A 19,824-nucleotide genomic window follows, 5' to 3' on the forward strand; every position below is an offset into this window, starting at 1 on the left:
CTGACTCATGTGACCTAATGTCACAGTGACCCAGTGCTGTGAAACTAGAGGTATCACACTCCTCGTATATTCTGTACTGAGAATAAGTTCATACTAAGCTTCCTCCTGATATCATAAACTTACCAGACAATCTAACACTAGAAAGTGACGATCTATATCCATACTCTTGCCATGGCTTTGTAGTATAAGGGAATACAACGCTAAAGTGAAAGTCTAAAAACCAGAAAAAAATAATCGTTATACCTGAGAATATTGGCTTCTGGGGAAAACAAATCCTTTGTTTTTCATAAAGAATGATATACATTTTGGGTGGAACCACAAAATAAGTCACATTTTTGAGGACTCATATATATTTGTACGACTCCACACTTTAAAAAAATATAATAATAAGCCCAGTTCCTTTCTTAGGAGAGTCTGAAGTTCTCTACCTCTAACATATTTGTCTTGGTCTAAAGAAACAGAATGTCTTGAGAGTCTTGTTCTTCCTAAGGCTCTCCCACAAATGACTAAGGTCTTGTTCATCAGAGAACAGAAAAGGATCCTCACAAAGGATTACAGAGGGCAACGGGCTTTTTCCTGAGGTGGCAACAAGTCTATAGTTCATATGCTCCCAGCACCTACCGTAAAAGGGTTGCTGCTGAGTCCTTGCTGAACCAGGTTAAACTTCTTCCTGGAGTCCACCCTAAGGCACACAGGATGGCCTGGGTCCTCCTCACCTCCCTGTGATGTTTTATACAGTCAGAGTACATTGGAATAAACTTTCTACAAGTATTTTTTCTTTCTGAATTAGCCGTGGTAGCTCCAACCAAGCATGCAATTACAAGCAGTACCTCAGCCTATAGGCGAACAATGTATAACGCAGCACACAGAGCTATCCAGTGTCCAATTTATGCAGTCACCATTTCATCCCCCAATTGACTGAGGTGGAGACATGATAGGGCTAAATTTCAGGGCTACCTGATTTCCCGTCACGACCAATGCCACTGAATCTAATCACTGTGTGACCATGAAGTCTAAGTTAGGGTTAAGATAAACTTGGAGAAATTATCTTCTAATGCAATAGAATTACATAGCAAACACCAGTCCTCAGATATGACGTGACTCAAATCTCAGATGACAAGTGGTCTGACATTTAACCCTACTAAATGACTTGGGAAATAGTATATACGGAAAGGGGTTGAAAAATCCTGAGGCTGCTTAATCAGTATGCCAGCTGATGAGCCAATGATGATAGCAATGACAGTGGACCACTAGACTTCAGAATGTGTTTTTTTGTATTTAAATGAAATTAAAACCCTTTGAACAATTTCGTAGAGCTAAGTTATATAAAAACAATTGGTTTTCAGATTGAGACAGCCAGAGATTGATTCCACACCTCCTCTCTTTTTCTCACGTTCATTCTTTGCTCTGGAAATGACAGGCAAATCCAGGCTAGACATCAGGAACAATCGCACTGACAAGTTCTTTGAAATGCACAAAAACATGTATTTGGTCTAACAGCATATATTAAAGTAAAACAAACTTATTAAAAAAATAATTTACAGCAATACTATAACTCTAGATCAACAACATCTTTCAAACCATGCATACTCCAACAGCTATGCAAAATATAAATAGCATTTCTACCTCTTTCATTTTGCAAACACTGTATCTGATTCCCACAGCTATCACTCCATTGGTGGTGTGCCAGCATCAAACTGGGGTAACAGCAGGGAATTAGGCCTGTTGGTTTCTTTCTAGTTAAAGGAATGGAATTGGGGGATAAAAGAGAAAAAATAATAATAAAAAAAGCACCTTTTAAAGCAAGCTAGTGTAACAGAATCCCTTTGTGAATGTACTAGAATCAGCATATGGCAATTTAGCCCAACCCAGAACACATTCTTATTCATTAGGCACTGTCCAGAGTCTCTGGAGAGAATATCAAACATTATCTTGGAGGCTATGCTACAATAGCAAATGCTGAATATGTTGAAAAAAAGAAAGAAAAAATCAAGGAGTTAATGTTAAATATGAAACAGGTGGGATTTTTTTTTTCTTCTTTTTTAATTTTTATATATATTTTAAGTAAGGCTTCTTCATCTTTAGGAATGAGGAAAACTGAAAACTAAAAATCACTTAGCTTAGCCAACTGATTATGTCTATTTTAACGTGCTATGGTTGCTTGGGAGCTGTTTTGCTAATCCCTGCTTTGTTGGTAGGCTATATATTAACAGGATGGAAATGGCATCACTGCACCATAATTCAGCAACATGAATACAGAACAAGGAAAGTGCAGAGCTATCGGCAGCAGTACAACAGCAGATAATAAGACTGTTACCCAAGCAGAATGTGTTATGTAAAGACAATTGCATTGCAGTGTAGAAGCAATAGCTCTAATCAGGTTAATTAGCCTGTATTCATGTTTCATTTATGGTGCAAGTGCCCTGTAAATTCAAAGCAGCCTACCTCATCTTACTGCAGCCCTTATACAGCCATCATGCATTCTCTAACACTCAATGTCATATACTCTCTTCCCTCTAAAATTAAAAAATCCCAAGATATTTCCCATCACTTTTTAAGAAATCCTTTTCTTCACTGTTTATATCTTTGAAAGAAAAAAGACACAGGTTGTGTGTAAAGACCATGCCCATATTAATGTTCCTTCCTCAGCAACTAAATTAAACACTTAGAATTTGTTTGTGGAGGGCCTGATTAATTGTATTTTATTTATTTTCCTTTATTTTCTTGCTCACTATCATAATGTTTTGAATGTTTAAGAAGAAACATACTGGCTTTAAAAAACGTGGCTCTCACCTTTCCTCTTTTTATCCATTTTCTTAAAGTGATAGATGGCCTGTTTCTGCCCTCAGAGCTAGATGGAAAGATGTGTCTCCTTTGGAGAAAGGCTTAGAGACCAGTGCTGTGACCCTCAGATACTAGCTGTGTCCTCTCCACTTACTGAATTTTAGGTTGCCCCTTTTTAAAATTTTTTTTAAGTAATAATGGGTGCAACAATTTTGAAATCACTTTCTCCTAACCCCCAACCAGAAAAAGCTAGGTAGAGAGGGATTATTCAAAATAGAGAAGACATGTTGCAGATGAAAACACAGCAGCCTGAACAATATTAATTATTTTAGCTAACTATCTAGTAATCAGGTATCTACATACTGATTGCAAGCTTAGACTCCTACCGTAGTTCCTATTAAAAAAGAGAAATGCAATATTTTCAGTATCCAGTTAGAATAAAACTATTTACGTTATATCTCAATTATGAAGCCTTTTATTAAAATTGAAAAATGTTATAACTCCATATTAAAATGTGTGTGTCCCTTAATCATTATTTCAATATGTTGCTAACAATACAGTTTAAATTACTGGTCTCACTTATGCAGTTTCTGTGCTCCATAACATGGTAACATGGCCAGCTGAGCATGCTAACCCAGTACTGTGCAGAGGCCAGGTTGCAGCACGACAAGCAGTGCTGACAGGCAGGGTGGCTGAAGCAGGGAGGTGTGCACTGCTGTGGTGCATTTATTTCCATCCTGGCTGCAAGCAGCACAGCTTTTTTATAAGGCATTTCTAACTATATTTAACAGTGCATATATGCCAGCCAAGGTATGCTGCTGGATTTCACAGGGCCTACAAGTACAGTGTGTCTCATCGTCTCTCACACTCTTGAGAAACCAGGGCTGTTAGTTAGCACCCTGAAGGAAAACATGAGGGAAAAGCCACGTGCACTTAATTTTTCACCATCTAAACCCATGGCGAAGGAACATACCAATTATTAATCTCTTGTAACAGTTCATATGTCTATCGTATATTTTTCAATATTTTATTAGACACACATTTCCTTTCATGGAAGATCTGACTACTCATCCAGATACACATTTTCCCTTTGTGGAAGAAAGCTGCTATATAAAAACTCTCAGGGTTTCTGGTGGTGTCAGCAGAGAAGGTCCCCTGGCAAGGCAGACCTCACTCCACTCACAGCTTCTCACATCTGCATGCTGCCAGTAGGGCTGCAGCAAGCAAGGGGCCTAGCATATGGCCGCATTGCCTCCCACCACAGCCCCAGCTCAGGTGCACTGGCACCACAATAATCACTTCTTTATTCCTCAGTCAGGTGGCATCACTCCAAGTGAATGAAGTAATCCATTAAAAAGACTGTTAGATGGGGCCTGCGTTAAACATATTCTCAGGCTCTGGTGGTATAGGCCTCAGGACCCAAACTCAGGTTTCACTCCTCCTCCCTGATGAATAGCAACAGCCGAGAAAACCTTGTTCTCGTTTTGGAGGATAGAGTTCAGCTGCCTGACGATGTGCATTACTTGCATGGATGTTATACCTTTCACAGCCTCAAGGAAATAGCAGATATACATTCCTGAGCTCTCTTTCCTGCCCCCTCGATAACCCTTGTACCCAGGTGAGTTTTATGTGATATTTAATTTACCATTTGACCAAAAGACATGCTTAAATTCAAAGTAAATGTTAAACACTTTAAAAATATATATATAACTAAGGTTAGGGAGGGAACTCACTCCTGAATTAGCTTTACTAAGGATTGATCTAAATGTTATGGCTACAAGTGGGAAGTTCTGAATACATTTTCCTCAAAGACTCAGAAGCCAAAGCCCCCAGAGAAGTCACTAAGAACTTGAGGCTCCCACTTCTCTGAGCTGCTTCCAGAAATGTACCTTCTGTTTTATTGCATTCTTCTTATAAACAAAGAAATTATCTTCCCTCTTGTTGTTATTTATAGTACAAATTTTGACCATTAGCCAGAAGCTAATGTGAAGGTTACACTGAAAATCTGTCTTCCCAGGTGTAGGCAGCAAGCAACACTTGCAAAAAGAGCTGTGGTAGGTACTGCGAAAAGACAGTTTCTCATTTCATGACTATGAGCTTAGAGGTATCTCAATCCTAAATCTATAAAATCAATTACAAACTGCCCTCTAAAAGTAGATATACAATGTGACAGAGCAAGGTGTGTCTCCAAAGATGTGATCCTTAGCAAGTCAAAATTATCAGGACATCAAAGTTAAGACTGGAGAAAAGCTAACTTATTTAAGTTATTATTAATTAAGTTATTAATTATAATTAATTATATTAATTGTATTTAATTATTTTATTTGTTTTATTTTATTTATAAGTTATTATTAAGTTGTTATTATTATTATTAAAGTTATTATAATGTTATTACTTATTCTTTTACTATATTATTATTTATTCTTTTACTATATTAACTACATGTCAAAAAAAAAAAAAAGAAAAGAAAAAAGAAAGCAAGATATTCCAAAAACAAAATTTCCGTTTCACATAGAAAGAAAGTTGAAATAATGAGGTGATTTGAAGTTGTCAGCATTCATGCCCTCGGAGATGTTTATTTTTTGATTGATCAATACACATTCTAAAATACAGTTATTTGTCAAACCAACTTGCCAAAAGGGCCATGTGATAGCACATGCCTTTATAAAAGAGAACCCAGCATGTTCACCTTTACTTTATCCCCATCATGAGGGGCTTGATATTAACCGTGCTTTTAACCCTGGTGGGTAAGTAACTTATCTGCTTTGATGAATTTAATAATAGATTCAGGAAGAGGTTTCAGAATCTAAGTACAATTCACTTACAAAAATGAACTTTAAAAATTTTATTTAAATATTTTATATTAAATTTTTATTAAATTTATTTTATTAAATTATTAATTATTAATTATTTATTTTTATTTATTGTATTATTTTATTTTATATTTATTTTATTTTATTATTTATTATTTTATTTATTTTAATTATTAATTGAAATTATTTTATTAAATTTATTTTATTAAATTTTATATTAAAATGATTTTATGACAAATTTTTTGTTGTTTGATAAAAAGAAACTTCTTGCATATATGCTGAGTTACAAGTAAAATTAATTGGAAAGAGTTATGCCATATGCACAAGATGAGATATAGTCTTTCATACTAAAATACATTAACATTTTGGGTTATTTTTGCTTTGTCATTTCATTACTCTTTTTTTTTTTTTCCTTCTCTTTCAGGGAGCCAGCATCTTAATTACCGTAAGTAATTTTCCTATCAGCTACTATAATTATAATGAGTGAAATTCAAAATAGAATCTGAAAAGTATATCAATGTTTAATACAATTTTACAACAGCTAATTTTCTTCAGGTGCAGTAAAAAAAATGAACAAATTCATCTTTTTTGTTCCATACATTTTAATACAGTTACTTTAATATGTTCTATACAATCTCTATAACATTTTATGGGAAACGTTTCTTTGCAGAACCCGATTTCAGTGAAAACAAGGTTTATACGTATAACCATGAAAGTATACTTCTCAGTGGACTTCCAGAGAAAGGACTCGCAAGAGCTGGAATAAGAATAAAAAGTAAAGTGGAAATTAGTGGTATTGGGCCAAAACTTTGTCTTATTAGGGTAAGAAAATGTATTCAATTTGAAAGGTAAAATTCTCTTCATACATTTTTTTAAGCTTTTGGGAAGCAATTAAGTTTCATCATATATTGTGCTTACTCAGGCAGAATGTAACTAACACTATTATTTTTTTATGCAGTGCCCTAAATTCTGTTTGCACTTTGCCAGGTAATTCTCAGCTCAAGCCAGCCTTGGGTTTGAAGGATTTCTTCTGCTCTGTGGTCAGGGAGACAATGGAATGTAATTTGAAATGCACAATAATTTATTACTGGATCAATCCAATTGTTCCAAACTGTACAACCTAGGATTATTTAATCAACTGATTTCGTAACCAGCAAATGAAAGGCAATAAAACGTGACAGTAGCTGGATGTGATTCAATATTTAGCATAATTAATGTCATCTGGTGGCTTCTTTTTCTGCAGGGTCCCAAATGACATCCTTTGTCATCCTCAGTTGTATATTTTTACTGCATGCTGAGTAATTACTAAGAGTTCTGATTATGTGAGAAACACTTTTGCCTTTAACAGAAGCCTATACGAGTTTCTAATGATGTATTGAAACACACCCCTCAATTGCTTCACACAAATTCTACTTAGTCTTCTGTGCATGTGGAAGAAAAATGATCTTTTTAAAAGCCAATTTTAAAATTGGGCAAATTGAAAAACTGCAGATTAAAAAGACTGGTGACTGTCTGATAAATGCTTGTAAATGTTGTAGCCTTTCAGACTGAATTACCCTTCTGGTACTAGGTATTTTTATAAGTTCAAATTATAATAGAGCTAGACAGGAAACATTGTTTTTCCATGACCTTTGCACATAGATGGATTTTTTTTTTTTTTTTTTTTTTTCAAAAAAACAAGGAAATAAGAGTCACACATCTGTACTGGTGAGTAGAAGACTTCCCTGGCACAGAGCAAGCAGAATTCTTATCCTTGCCCCATGGCCAGGGCAAGAGTATACATGTTGAAATGGCTCTTGGTATGCTGGGGTGAGTCTTCACCAGAAATTGACTCCTGTTCCCTAAAACCTTCCAACACTGTTTCACCTGCCCTAGAGCATTTGTGAAAAAGTTTCAGTTTCAAATATAAATACTTTCTAGGAAGAAAGGAGGAGAAAAAAAAAAAAGGCACAAGATTTTGGGGCAAGTTCTAAGTGAAAGGTAACAATATATTTATTCCCTTCTGCTCCTGGAGAAGTTTATTTTGCTGTTGTTATATTTAAATTAGACAGTTTGGAGAGATGGTTCAGGGAATTAGTCTTTCATCTGTAGCCTACTAGTTCATATTCAGCCTAAGTAAAAAGCTGTGGTCCCTGGGCAGTTTCCAGCTGACAATTTTTTCATCACAAACCCATAAGTAGGAATTGCCAGCTGTGTTCAAAACTGAGCAGACAGCGTAAGTCCTGCCTGAACCCTGAGGGCTCAGGAAAACTACCTCGTGCTGACCCTGCAGAGCAGTCTCAAACCTGCCCAAATGCGATATGCCAGAAGCATGTCCAAGAGGCAGCATGAGGGATTTGCTCTGTAACAGCCTCCTCTGTAAGCTTCAGTTACTGGGGTTGGCAGTGATCTCCACCAACAATAACAAAAATAAATATGAAAGTGCAGTCTCCGACGATTTGCTCTATGAGGATTTAGTTTGTGTGGCTTTTTGAGAAATTAAATCACATCTTGCATCATGTTGCCAGCCTAAAGTGTCAGAGATGAGTCTCTTTAAATTGTCAAAATATATAGGAGGGAAGACTCCTCTGAGAAACTAAGCTAAACATGCCCCATTCCCATGGGGTAGAAATCGTTCAAGTTATGCACAGTTTAGCACAACTTTCTACTTGCTTGGATGTGCCCCAGGTTGAAGCTAGAGCATGATGTGTGGAGCAGGGTTTGGGCCAGTGTCTGAGCCTTCGGCTCTTGTGCGCCACTGCAAAACATGTAGGGAAGGACAATTTTTGTAATCTGCTCTCCACTGCTCAAACTAATTATGACTATCTGGCTGGCCCAGCAGCCATGTTGTTATTAGTTTCTGACCGCTGTCTGTGCTCTGTGACCCCAGCAAGAGAGACGACAGAGTTCACAACAGGAGTTAATGATGCTTTATGCAACATTAACTTTCTCCTGCAATTTCCTGCAGATCTTCCATACTACTTTTGGGTAGCATCGTGATTCATGCAGTTCTTCTCTGGCTCATTTCTTCATACAAGTCAACCTTTGGCAATATGGATTATCTCTGAAACAGAACAGAGTGCAGTGACTGTGGAAATGTCACAGTCATTTGCATTACTCTTTCCTTTTATATATATAAAAATATGTATATTTGTATGAACTATGTTAAATGACAACTACAAGTTTTCCCTTTGAAGAGAATTTATGTTATTTAAATGTGTATTTTTGAAGTGAGTAAAACTCTAGTTGCTTACATGTATTGAAAAAAAAATGAAAAAGTTAAAGAGGAATTATATTCCCCCTTTTGTTCTAGATTCACTCAATCGAAGCAGCAGAGTACAATGGCATCTGGCCTACAAGCTCATTCTCTCGATCACTGAAACTGACTCAGGCACTAACTGGACAACTTAGTAATCCCATCAAGTTTGAGTATAGCAATGGACACATTGGAAACCTCATGGCTCCTGATTCTGTCTCGGATGATGGTCTGAACATCTACAGAGGGATTCTGAACGTGCTGGAACTCAGTATGAAGAAGATGCAGCATTCATACAGTTTACAGGAGGTGAGCATTTTGTCTTGGCCATTGTGGTTACTATACAAATAAATAAGCCTTCTCTTCAGATTCTTCTATATTTTCTGAATTCATCCCTGATAAAAACTTCAATACCAAGAAACACCTAAGCTTGGGTAATCACCATTTGGTTATTCTTATGGAACAATATTTGATGGAGCTGTAGCTAAACAGGATGACAGAACAGTAGATTTTTAATCTGATTCATCAAAGTATTTCAGAAAACATATTTGCAGTGTTAGACCCTTACAAACTCTGGCTTGCAATTCTAGGAAAAGTAAATTCCTGTGAAAGCTGAAGCTTATGTAAAATTTGACTACTGTATTAAAACAGGCTTAAACTTTGCAACACAAGATTAAAGCTAAAATAACAGCAATTTGACTTTTTAACCAATCATATATCCTTTAATATCTTGTAGCTCCTCTTTTAAACGGAAAACAGTACATATGCTATGATATTACTGTAATAGATTTGACAGCTTCAGTTGATGCTCTGTTGGAATTCCCACTGTTTTTCAGGTTTTAATATCTTAGTCGAGGTAAATCATCTGATATTACTATTCACCATAGAAATTGCAATGTGTTTGGCTTTTCCAGAACCGTATTTACATTGATTAGACTACATTTGATTCAGAGATCAGCAAAAACCTTGAAATTATTATACTTTCATGTTATTTGTTATTTTTATTGAAAATGCAGACCAGAATAACTAATTTTTTTTAAATGTATTTTTATGTGACTGGAGCTCTTTCTCGGAAAGGAACTGCATTATTTAATATCGTGCTGCTTGTTGCACATAAAAACCTGGGTGGTGGTGTCGCATATTCTGCAGCTCTATTTTCTCATATCTAGTTTTACATCTTCATTCTTTCTAATTCAGTTAGCAATATGTCCCATTCTCATAGCTGAGCAATATATGTGACTTCACCTCCTAAAATCGTTTCCAAGTTTTCTTTGCTTTTCTCAGGCAGCAACTGATTAATGAGCATTGGCACACTTGCTTGACAATCTCAACTCTCTCTGTAAAGGAAGATAAGCATTATTAGTCCCTTAATACGAGCTGCACACAGGTTTAAAGGACTAAGCTGGGCAAGTCTACTTCACAGCCTACAGGGTGTAGGGCAAGGATATCTGAGCTAGCTGTGAATTAAATAACCCTACAAGTCCAGTAATGCATGAGGCTAACTCATCCCACCAAGCCACATTCCCCTTTAAAGTTTAAATGTCTCTACCTCACCCTGAAGTCTGCAGAGGAGCCCCATACCTGTATCTGCAGAGTACAAGTCTTTTCGAAAGCCTGCATGTGGGTTCTTATTCCTAGCCCTTACCGAAGCCACTGTGTCTTCAGGAATGCTGTTAAATCAAAGATAGAGTGGGTATGACTTGCCTTGCAACCATCACATGACCATTTTGCTGTTCTGACATAGCCCAGAGCTGCTCTCTGGAGTGGCTATGCTATCAATAACAATAAAAAAATCATGAAAATAACCCTTCCTCCTAAAATGCAATCAAATATTTTCCTCTTCAAAACCTCCTCACTGACTGAGGAGATTTAAGAGCTCTTATAAATATATATGCTTGAAATATTATTGAAGATCTGAGCTAAAACTGCACACTCAAGAAAACACACAATCAAAACCCTGCTGTCCTGAAATTCTTTTTACTTCTTGCTGTTCGTATCGTGACAGATCATCTGATATTCCAAGGCCTGTTCCATAGGCATTTTTAAGCTATCTATAAAAGCAAATTTTAAGGGCAGAATGTCATCTCCAACCTTAAAATACTTTGCTGTTGAGATTTCATTCGGACTGATCACATTATTTTGGCACTTTTTATTAATATTCCTCAAATCATATTTCATAATCAACAGCTCTAACTGGAAATCACTACCCATCTTTTCTCAGGCTTCAGATCTTGTCTCAGGGAAGCTCTCAAATGTTTTAGTTCTCTCAGGGAAAGTCTGGTTTGGCTTACTGGTAACCTGTTACATGTAAAAAGGAAATGAAAGTACAGATCATCCCATTTTTCTTTCTAGAGAGTACAATGAATAAAAAAGCATGCACTTCCATCAGGAATTTTGAAAATATAGAATTAAACAGCAGAGTCCATGTGAGGAACTGATGGAGCTTTGTGGAGGGGTAAACTTCTAAGATCACTATCTCTATTTTGCCAGGCTGGGATTGGAGGTATTTGTAACACAACATATGCAATTCAAGAAAACAAGAGAGCAAACCTAGTCTATGTGACCAAATCCAAGGACCTGAACAGTTGTGAAGAGAAAGTCCAAGTGGTCACAGGTTCAGCATACACTCATCCATGCCGGACCTGCCAGCAGGTAAATTAGAGCAGTATCATGTTTACATATTTTATAGTCATATGCAGAGAGACATTTAGCATCCACATTATCCGATGTTTTGTAACATCCAAAGTGAGAGAAGAGTCAGTTCTGTTATATCTATTGAATTTTTTTTTTCTGTATGAAAATGAAATCCACAGAGCAGTGGAGGTCTGTGGTGTGGACTGTTGTGTACTACACATATACCTCAGCTGGCTGGCTTGGAAACCATTAATTATCAACATGAGTTAATTCACCTCCTCTGTTAGGAGAGAGTAAAAAAAAAAAAAAAAAAAAAAAAACCTAAGTCCAGTTTCTGCTATTCAGGATAGATACTTCTGTGTCTTATTATAATCCTGTATTTGAAATAAGAAATTGTGCGGCTTTTACTGGCTGCTCTGCTCAGCAAGCGTCTCTCCTTCCCAAGGCAATAACCAATGACTTACACTTGGGAAAAGAAAAAAACAGTTAACACTTAGCAGTGTTACTAGCAGTAAAAGAAACGGAGCCAAGCAGCGTGTCTGACCTCTCCCATGGAAGTGTACAGGCAGAATTCACATCAAGTGCTCATGTGGTCAATGAGCAAAACAGCCCTGGAAAATAAGTGGGTTGAAGTGGGTGATGTAATAGCTTCTAGGCACAGAATTTAGAAGTTAAATGACTTTCTATGTTCTTTGTTACTTTTTTTCATTATAAAGAGAAACAAGAATTCCCGGGCAACTGCTACTTACAGTTACAAAATTAAATATGCACGTAATGAAGCTGTAATCACACAAGCTGATGTCGAGGAAATACACCAGTTTGCACCATTCAATGAGATAACAGGAGGAAATGTTATAGTGGAAGCAAGGTACTGTACATATGCCTTCAATTCAGCAGCTAACTCAGCATCTCAGTAATCTGGTCAAACTCCATAACTGAAATAAATCCTTTACTTCCACGGTCTATTGTCTGCCAGTATTTAATTACATAAAGCCCCAAACAGTTCATAAAAACAACCTTCACTGTTAGTTGTAAATCTGAAACATGCACATCGCTATCCAAATTTTGTTAGCTAAACTTGGCAGGGTTATACTATTTTATTTCTCAAGGATATTTGATTTATGTCATAAAAGCCAAAACAAATGTAATTCTATCTGAAAAACTGTGAACTAATATATTTGCAGTAAAATACTTTGAAAGACAGTTACTCACTGAAAGAGAGTTCCCTGGAAAATAATAATGCAGTAAGAGACCCTGGAGACTAGTTCACAAGAAAGCTAGATAGGACTTTGGATTCCGATATACTTCCTAAGTACTGTGGGCTGCTTGCAAATCTTTCACCAAAACTGTTCCTTGATAGGAAATTGTTTTTTATTGCAAAAAGATTGGGAAAAATACATGTAAAAATTTTGCGTGTTTTTTAAACAAGTTTGGGGCAAAATGAGAACGTAGTTGTCTAAGAAATTAAGCCTCTGCTCAAGATCCCAGATTTTCAGTGTTTTAAATATTTTGATTTGTCTGCATCAAAATAATCTATTGAAAAGTTTTTGTTACCTGCTTTAGTAAGAATTCTGGTAGACAGGGTAGTCCAACTGAATATCATTTTCTGAATGAATATCACTGTACAGAAGTTACACCTTAATCCCATTCTTCAACTGCTGTAATCTTGCATTGCTCCATTTTCTGTAAGAATCTACTGGTATAATATAAAGTTTTGGAAACTGCAACATCAGAAATTTCATGTCAATAAAACAATGATGAACTTAACTAATATGATAAATATTTTCAGTTTGGCTAACCAGAATAAAAAGAACAGTAAAGATGAAAGCAGCTTTCCTGTCTCACTCAATCTAGGTAAAGATGGATACAGCTGTAGTACTTTTATGAAATTATAGGCTGCTGTGAGTGATCGTTAGTTTGGGGCCAGTGCTGATTTAAGCTCACTCTCTGCAAGCCTACATAGACTGTCATCCTTACTATTCTTCTTCAGGTATAGAGCCCCCAGAAAGGGTAGTACCTTTATTCTTCCCCATTTTCTCTCGCATGATCTCTTGCATTGCCCAGAAGAAAGGGCCAAACGTAGCTGGCAAGATATTGATGTGTCATACAAGTTTTCAGAAGTTAATTTTGCAATACACTCTGTGTTAAATAAATAAATAAATAGAAAATCTAGCAGCAAGGACTTAAAACATTTGGAGTTGATTTTTCAGACCTGTTCAGCATAAGACTCTTACAGCACCTTTTAAAGCCAAGAGAGGTTTTATTTTTGTTTCACCATTTAAATCCTATCTTTAGTATTCATTTGTTCTTCCTTTTGGAGTCTAACATTTTCTCATCTATTCTAGGAAGATATATCCCTTCCCAAAACAATGGAGATGAAAACATAATAGATCCATCACATTTTCAAAAAGGGAGTTAAATCTGCCAAAGTGTACTTGATGTTATACTTTCTGATCCAAAGGCCTTTTCAACAATATTATATAAACTTTTATAAAAAAGTTATAAAGTTAAAAAGTATAAAAAAGAAAAAAATCTCTTCTGATTCTGTAGTTATTTCTATTCAAATTCTAGTGGCTTGTCTGGAAAGTAGTTATACGATATTTTCTGCAGCCATTCTCTGTAATCCGTAAAGAAGGAGTAGATAGAAAGTGATACAGGAGATCATCATAGATATTCCAAAATAAACAAGCCAGTTTTCTACAGAGATTGAGATACTGTGTAGTACAACAATATTGCTTTTGGAATGTTTTCAGTTGTTAAATACAAATGCCTAACTTTATTAAAGTGTCCTAAGTGACCTATTTTAAACGTAATTGGTGTCATAGGATGCATCTCTTTAGATGAATATTGAGCACAGACAGAAAATGTTTGCAAAGACAGTCTCTCATTGGAATTATTCCTAATAACAAAGGGTAGAGGTTTGGTGCTCTTTGAAAAGTTTCCAAAAACTTGAGTACTTTTCCAAAGAGTAATCCTGAATTTATCTGTCCCTCTTTGGGAAATCCAATTTGAAACTTCATGAGAACCTTTTATCTTCTGCAGTCCCCAGGACATTCAGCTTGCCAGGCAAAATGGGGAGGAAATAGAAATAGTGCAAATAAAAAGACTACAACATTTCTTATTGTATCTAACAATTTTCAATTTCTTTTGAATCATCCAGGAGGCACAGACATGTGAAAGCTTTTATGAACATCTTAAAAGGTTTAAATTAAGTGATAATTTCTGAAAAACTTTCCTACCAGTTATTTTTCCCTAATTCTTAGTTTACTCCTTAAGACACAACACACAGTTTCTGTGATTTTTTTCAGGCCACAGCTTCTCACCTCCCACTTCTTCCATAAATTCTCAAGCTGTGTTATTCCAGTTGAAGGAAAGACTGGCTCTGATCTGAGCCCTGTTGAGTAAATGAACACCTTCTCAGAGTACAGTTCTGAGCATCGTGTCCTAATGCCATCTGTTTGTAAATATCTTTACCCCTCAATAACCAAAGCCTTTAAAAAAGTGCAGCTGCATGGTAATGCAGAGGTAGAAACAGTTTGTAGTTTGTACCGTGCATCTTGTGATGTTCTCTCTGGTTTCCTCCATTCCAGGCAGAAACTTGCCTTGATTGATGTGCAAAAGCACTTGGCAGAGGTCCCACCAAAAGAATTCCAGAAACGTGGGTCACTTCAGTACCAGTTTGGCAGTGAATTGCTTCAGCTTCCTGTCCACTTATTCAAAATAAAAGATGTGGAAAGCCAGGTAAATTCAGCCTCTGACAGACTTTTGGCTGGAGATTAGAATCAGTGCATGTGGGAAACAGCATGTGAGCTTCACGCATTTTAATCTTCCTGCAGATAGAAGAAAGCCTGCAAGACCTAGTAGAGACCACATACGAACAGCTTCCCAGTGATGCACCAGCGAAAGCCCTCAAGCTTATGCACCTCTTCCGTGCTGCAAATGAGGAGAATTACGAGTCAGTGTGGAAACGGTTCTCAAATCGGCCAGCATACAGGTACAAACAATACAAGTAGTGAATCTTCTACTGATAAACTCTGTTGGAGGCCATCTGGAATTATTGTGTTCAAGTACTGATCTGGAAAATGGTCCTTGCCTTTCCCATTCCAGGCGCTACTTTTTGGATATACTTCCTGCAGTGGCCAGTCACCGTGCACTCAAGTTCTTGAGGCATAAAATGGAAAAACAGGAGCTCACCAACTGGGAAGTGGCTCAGTCAGCACTTGTGGCTCTGCATTCGAGCACACCAACTCGGGACGTGATGGAGGAAGCTACAGTAGGATTCTTTAAACACTCAAATCGCTCTTTACTGATTTTAGCATCTGCTGTATTTATTACTTTGACAAGATTGCAAAGGCTTTGAAAATATAAAGGTTTTATATCCTCTAGCAAAGTTGAAAGGAGTTTATTTCCTGAGTGCCTTGAGGGGAGGAGAATGCAAATCAAAAGGGCAAAAATGAATCCAGAATAAAACTGGAAAGAAAGAGTGAAATACTCCCCAGTGACAGAGGTTATTGTTGCAAACAGTGGTTTCTAGTCTTCCTTTGTCCAAATGTACTTTATAGTTACATCAGATTGGATCCCTAACAGAGTGTCTACAAAGACTAGGGAGTAAGAAATACATATTTGTTATATCCGTGTATTCATCCTGATTGACCTGGCAGGATGGATATAAATCAGAGCAGATCTATTGAAATCAAGGGAATTATGCCAATGTAGAGCCCATGTAGGAGGTTTAATCATTTTTACAATTTTTTCGTATTCTGCAGGGTCTAATTCTGCCCTCAAATGCAGATACTTATCTCTGCCTATCCTCAGTAAAGACCATGAATATCAGAATAGAGTTTTGCCAGCTGTAAAAGCGAAGACAGCCTGGCCATTGCTGTGTGGTAATGCTGTGCTTCCCACTCAAAGTGCGTTGTTGCCTCCCATCATTTCCTACATTTATATGAATATTCCTGTCTGCTCAAAGTACCGAACTCCATTCACAATGGATCTCAAATTTTCATTTTGTATCTATAGCTGAAGCAATTATAAAACACCTAAGAATGCTTTTTGAATAATGTGTGCCCAATTAATAACCTATCCATTTCATAACTGATTTATTTACTCCTTTCAGATTATAGTCTATACCAACTTTAAATCCAAAACACTATAAAAGCAACACATTTGCCTTCCAGATGTTACTTGGAATTACTTTGTGATTGCATTGTCAAATACAGTAATATCCGTTGAATAACTATAAACCCATTAATACAAATAAAAATAAAAATAAAAAATAAAAAGCCTAGTATTGCCTTGAATTTGGAAGAAACACTGTTTCTAATACTGCTGCTCTTTTCATTAATGGTGGTAACAAATAACTGCTTTCTCCCCAGCTCATCGTGAAAAAGCATTGTCCACGCTCAAGTACTGTACTTGGAAAGGTTTGCCATCTCAGCTATGCATCACTGTGCCACAAACAGTGCTCCTCATCAGACTCCTGCTCTGAATGTCTCCAGGTAACCAAATTTTTATGTATCATTTAAAAGAAGAATTAAGCCTTGAGTTCTTTCCTCATTATTCAGAAATCTGTATTTCACTTAAGTACATTGTTTCCTTTGGGGAAAGGAACCCCAGTTGGTTAAATACAACATTCTTATCTTCAGATTAACACACAAAAGAGAGTGAGAAGAAGCCTCATATAATTCATGGCACTTTCTATCTGAGTATCTCTGAGTGCTTTATTGCCAATTAATAATGAAGTCCCATGGCACTGCTCTGAAATACTTCTAGATATAAGCACTTAACAGATATATAAACTGAATGACACAAAAGCCCAGGGTTTTGCTCAAAGCTGTGTAGCTCAGACATTTTCCAGCCAGAAACAGAGCCCAATCATCCACATTGAGTATAAGGTTTCAGTAACGGCATTAACATCCCTGTTCTGCAATGTTTTTACTCAGCATGCCTGAAAACAACTTAAATAGGCAGTAAATAACATTTTCCCATTCTAGGGGTGCATGTCATGGTTTACAGAGGTTGTCCAACTGGCCAGTGATAGAGAGGGAAAAATAAGTTTTCTCAATCTAGAACACTGGTCAGTCCACCACCCTCAGTAAAAACAGGGTTTTACCAATACATTGTATGCCTGCCATTATTTTTTCCTGTGGTATGTAGGCATGGTTGATGTTCCTACATGCATTTCCTGTGTTACAATTCCAACCAGTGCTCTTGAGCTAATAAAATCTAAGAAACCCAGTGACAGGGAATGGAAATTCTTTCCCAGAGCAAATGTTTATGTAGCCTCATTCAATGCATTTTAAAATTTTAATATTTTAAAACAGAGGAACTGTATTGAAATTATTCTACAACATCTGTGTTTCTTTTGTAGAGCTTTTTCTTTTTTTCTTTGTAAAAGTTTTCTGCTAGGATATAGTTCTTTTCTCATATTCAGAGTCTTCAGACAACTATTTTTAATCTTGCCACATAAATATAAGTGTGATCCAGTTACTTACAAGGAAGGCTGTAAAGTGACCTGATGATCTCATTCCTGGCTATCAATCCACACTAAAAAGTTGCTGTCACAGATACATTGAAGGACATCACCACTAGCCCTATCTGTTCAGGAATCTTATTTAAGGGTCTGAAGGATTAAATTATATCTGCATTTTTGCACCTGTCTTCAGACAGTAGGCAGAGATATTCAAAGGACTTTATTGCTGGGTTCTCAACTCACCCTGAAAAGCAGTAGGAACTAGAATCTATCCATTAATTTTGTCTTTAAAAATCTTATTAGATAACTTTAAGGCATAATGATGAAGAAGCTGTTCATAGCAGCTTTCTTAGCTATACTTCCATGAATAAAGTGTCCTATTCATGAGCATAAAAAAGAATTTAAAAAAAATAAAGTAAGTGAGTTGAACAAACTGAAATTATCAAAGTCAAGCCTCAAACATAGGCTGTGGAATGGAGTATAGATAAGAGCTGGAATTGAACTCAACAGATTTGTTTTCCTTTTTCAGCTACTCCATGGCTTTGCAGGAGAGGCACTGAGCAAGTCTAACACAGAAGAAATTTCCCTGGCCTTGAAAGCCCTTGGAAATGTGGGACATCCAGCCAGCATCAAGCACATCAAGAAATTTTTGCCTGGATATGCAGCTGGTGCCTCGGATCTGCCACTCAAAGTCCATGCGACTGCTGTGATGGCCCTGAAAAATATAGGCATAAGAGACCCAAAAATGGTAAGGAAACAAAAGTCTCCGTTGTACGCGATAAGTCAACATATTGCTGCTAATCGATGATGGGGGATAAGGGAGAAAGTAGCAGGATTTTTTTTTTCAAATGTAGCTATAATATATTTGGGCTTTTTTTTTTTAATTCTTTCACCATTCCTAAGTTATCATGTTTTATTCCTTTTGACATTAACCTCTAGTATTTCAGAAAGCAGCAAAAATCCCATTAAAAGGGTATATTCATTACCCTGTTGTTGAAGACAAATCAGTATTTCCACTGCAAACATTTATTTTCCAAGGACATTAGACAGAAAGCTAAGTTATTGACCAAAATGTGTTTAGTGCTACTTCAACTTTGGTATGTGAGAGAACCACAAAACAAGGTTTTCAGATAATTGACATTTAATACTGAGTGTCACATCTAATCGTAATTCAAGACTGGATCTTATTGTAAATAGATACTAGAGGTTTGCATCCTAATTACAAATTTACAGACATTGTGTGGGTTTAAGTCATAAACAGAACATTTACTAAATGTGACTTTTGTCCCTGAACGAGATAATGATTAGATATCACATACAATGGCTACACAGGCATAATCTCATCTACCACAGACATCACTTTACAATCATTTTCACCTTAAAGCAATCCACTTCTAAAAGGAAACCTTACATTTTCAAGCTTTTTTCTTGATATTGAATTTTTTTGTTTGTTTTATATAAGACTATTCTTAACATAAAAAGTAAAATAAAAGGTTTTCATTAACTATTCTCCTACTAATCTGTATCATTTTTTCCATTATACTACTATTTTTTTTTGCATGTGACTCCCAGTTTGAGTACACATATTGATCCACAGACAATAGTGTGCCAGGGTATGCTTTTAAGCAAAAGAATAAAGAAACAATTTACTAGAGTGCAGGAGCTAGACAGGGAAAATGGGGTGGGGGGATGGAGAGACTAGCAAGGGTAGGAATTAGGTTATTTGCTGGGGAAGGAAAAAGCTGATTTGGTGTTTGGAAACAATGCTGTATCTCTGCTTGCCCTTTGGCCCAGCTTTCCACAAGTGACCCAGACTGCTGTTTAGTTCCATTTTATATGCATTTACTTTAGAGAAAATTGATCTGTAGCAGGTTAATGACTATGAC

General features: G+C 36.5%; 1 protein-coding gene across 1 annotated transcript in view; it reads left to right on the forward strand.

Moving 5' to 3' along the window:
• The first annotated feature begins 5,491 nt into the window (after nucleotides 1–5,491).
• The window catches only part of LOC118243739 (vitellogenin-1), a 42,909-nt gene continuing 28,576 nt past the window's right edge, over nucleotides 5,492–19,824 (forward strand). Inside the window, exons 1-11 of the mRNA XM_035538097.1 lie at nucleotides 5,492–5,531; nucleotides 6,022–6,042; nucleotides 6,268–6,419; nucleotides 8,890–9,141; nucleotides 11,323–11,484; nucleotides 12,183–12,334; nucleotides 15,057–15,207; nucleotides 15,303–15,460; nucleotides 15,574–15,739; nucleotides 16,842–16,964; nucleotides 18,468–18,686. Of these exons, the coding sequence (XP_035393990.1) occupies nucleotides 5,492–5,531; nucleotides 6,022–6,042; nucleotides 6,268–6,419; nucleotides 8,890–9,141; nucleotides 11,323–11,484; nucleotides 12,183–12,334; nucleotides 15,057–15,207; nucleotides 15,303–15,460; nucleotides 15,574–15,739; nucleotides 16,842–16,964; nucleotides 18,468–18,686 (1,596 nt within the window). The remainder of the gene's footprint in view (nucleotides 5,532–6,021; nucleotides 6,043–6,267; nucleotides 6,420–8,889; nucleotides 9,142–11,322; nucleotides 11,485–12,182; nucleotides 12,335–15,056; nucleotides 15,208–15,302; nucleotides 15,461–15,573; nucleotides 15,740–16,841; nucleotides 16,965–18,467; nucleotides 18,687–19,824) is intronic.

Source organism: Cygnus atratus, chromosome 8, assembly GCF_013377495.2.
Source record: "Cygnus atratus isolate AKBS03 ecotype Queensland, Australia chromosome 8, CAtr_DNAZoo_HiC_assembly, whole genome shotgun sequence".
In the NCBI taxonomy this organism is placed as follows: Eukaryota; Metazoa; Chordata; class Aves; order Anseriformes; family Anatidae; genus Cygnus; species Cygnus atratus.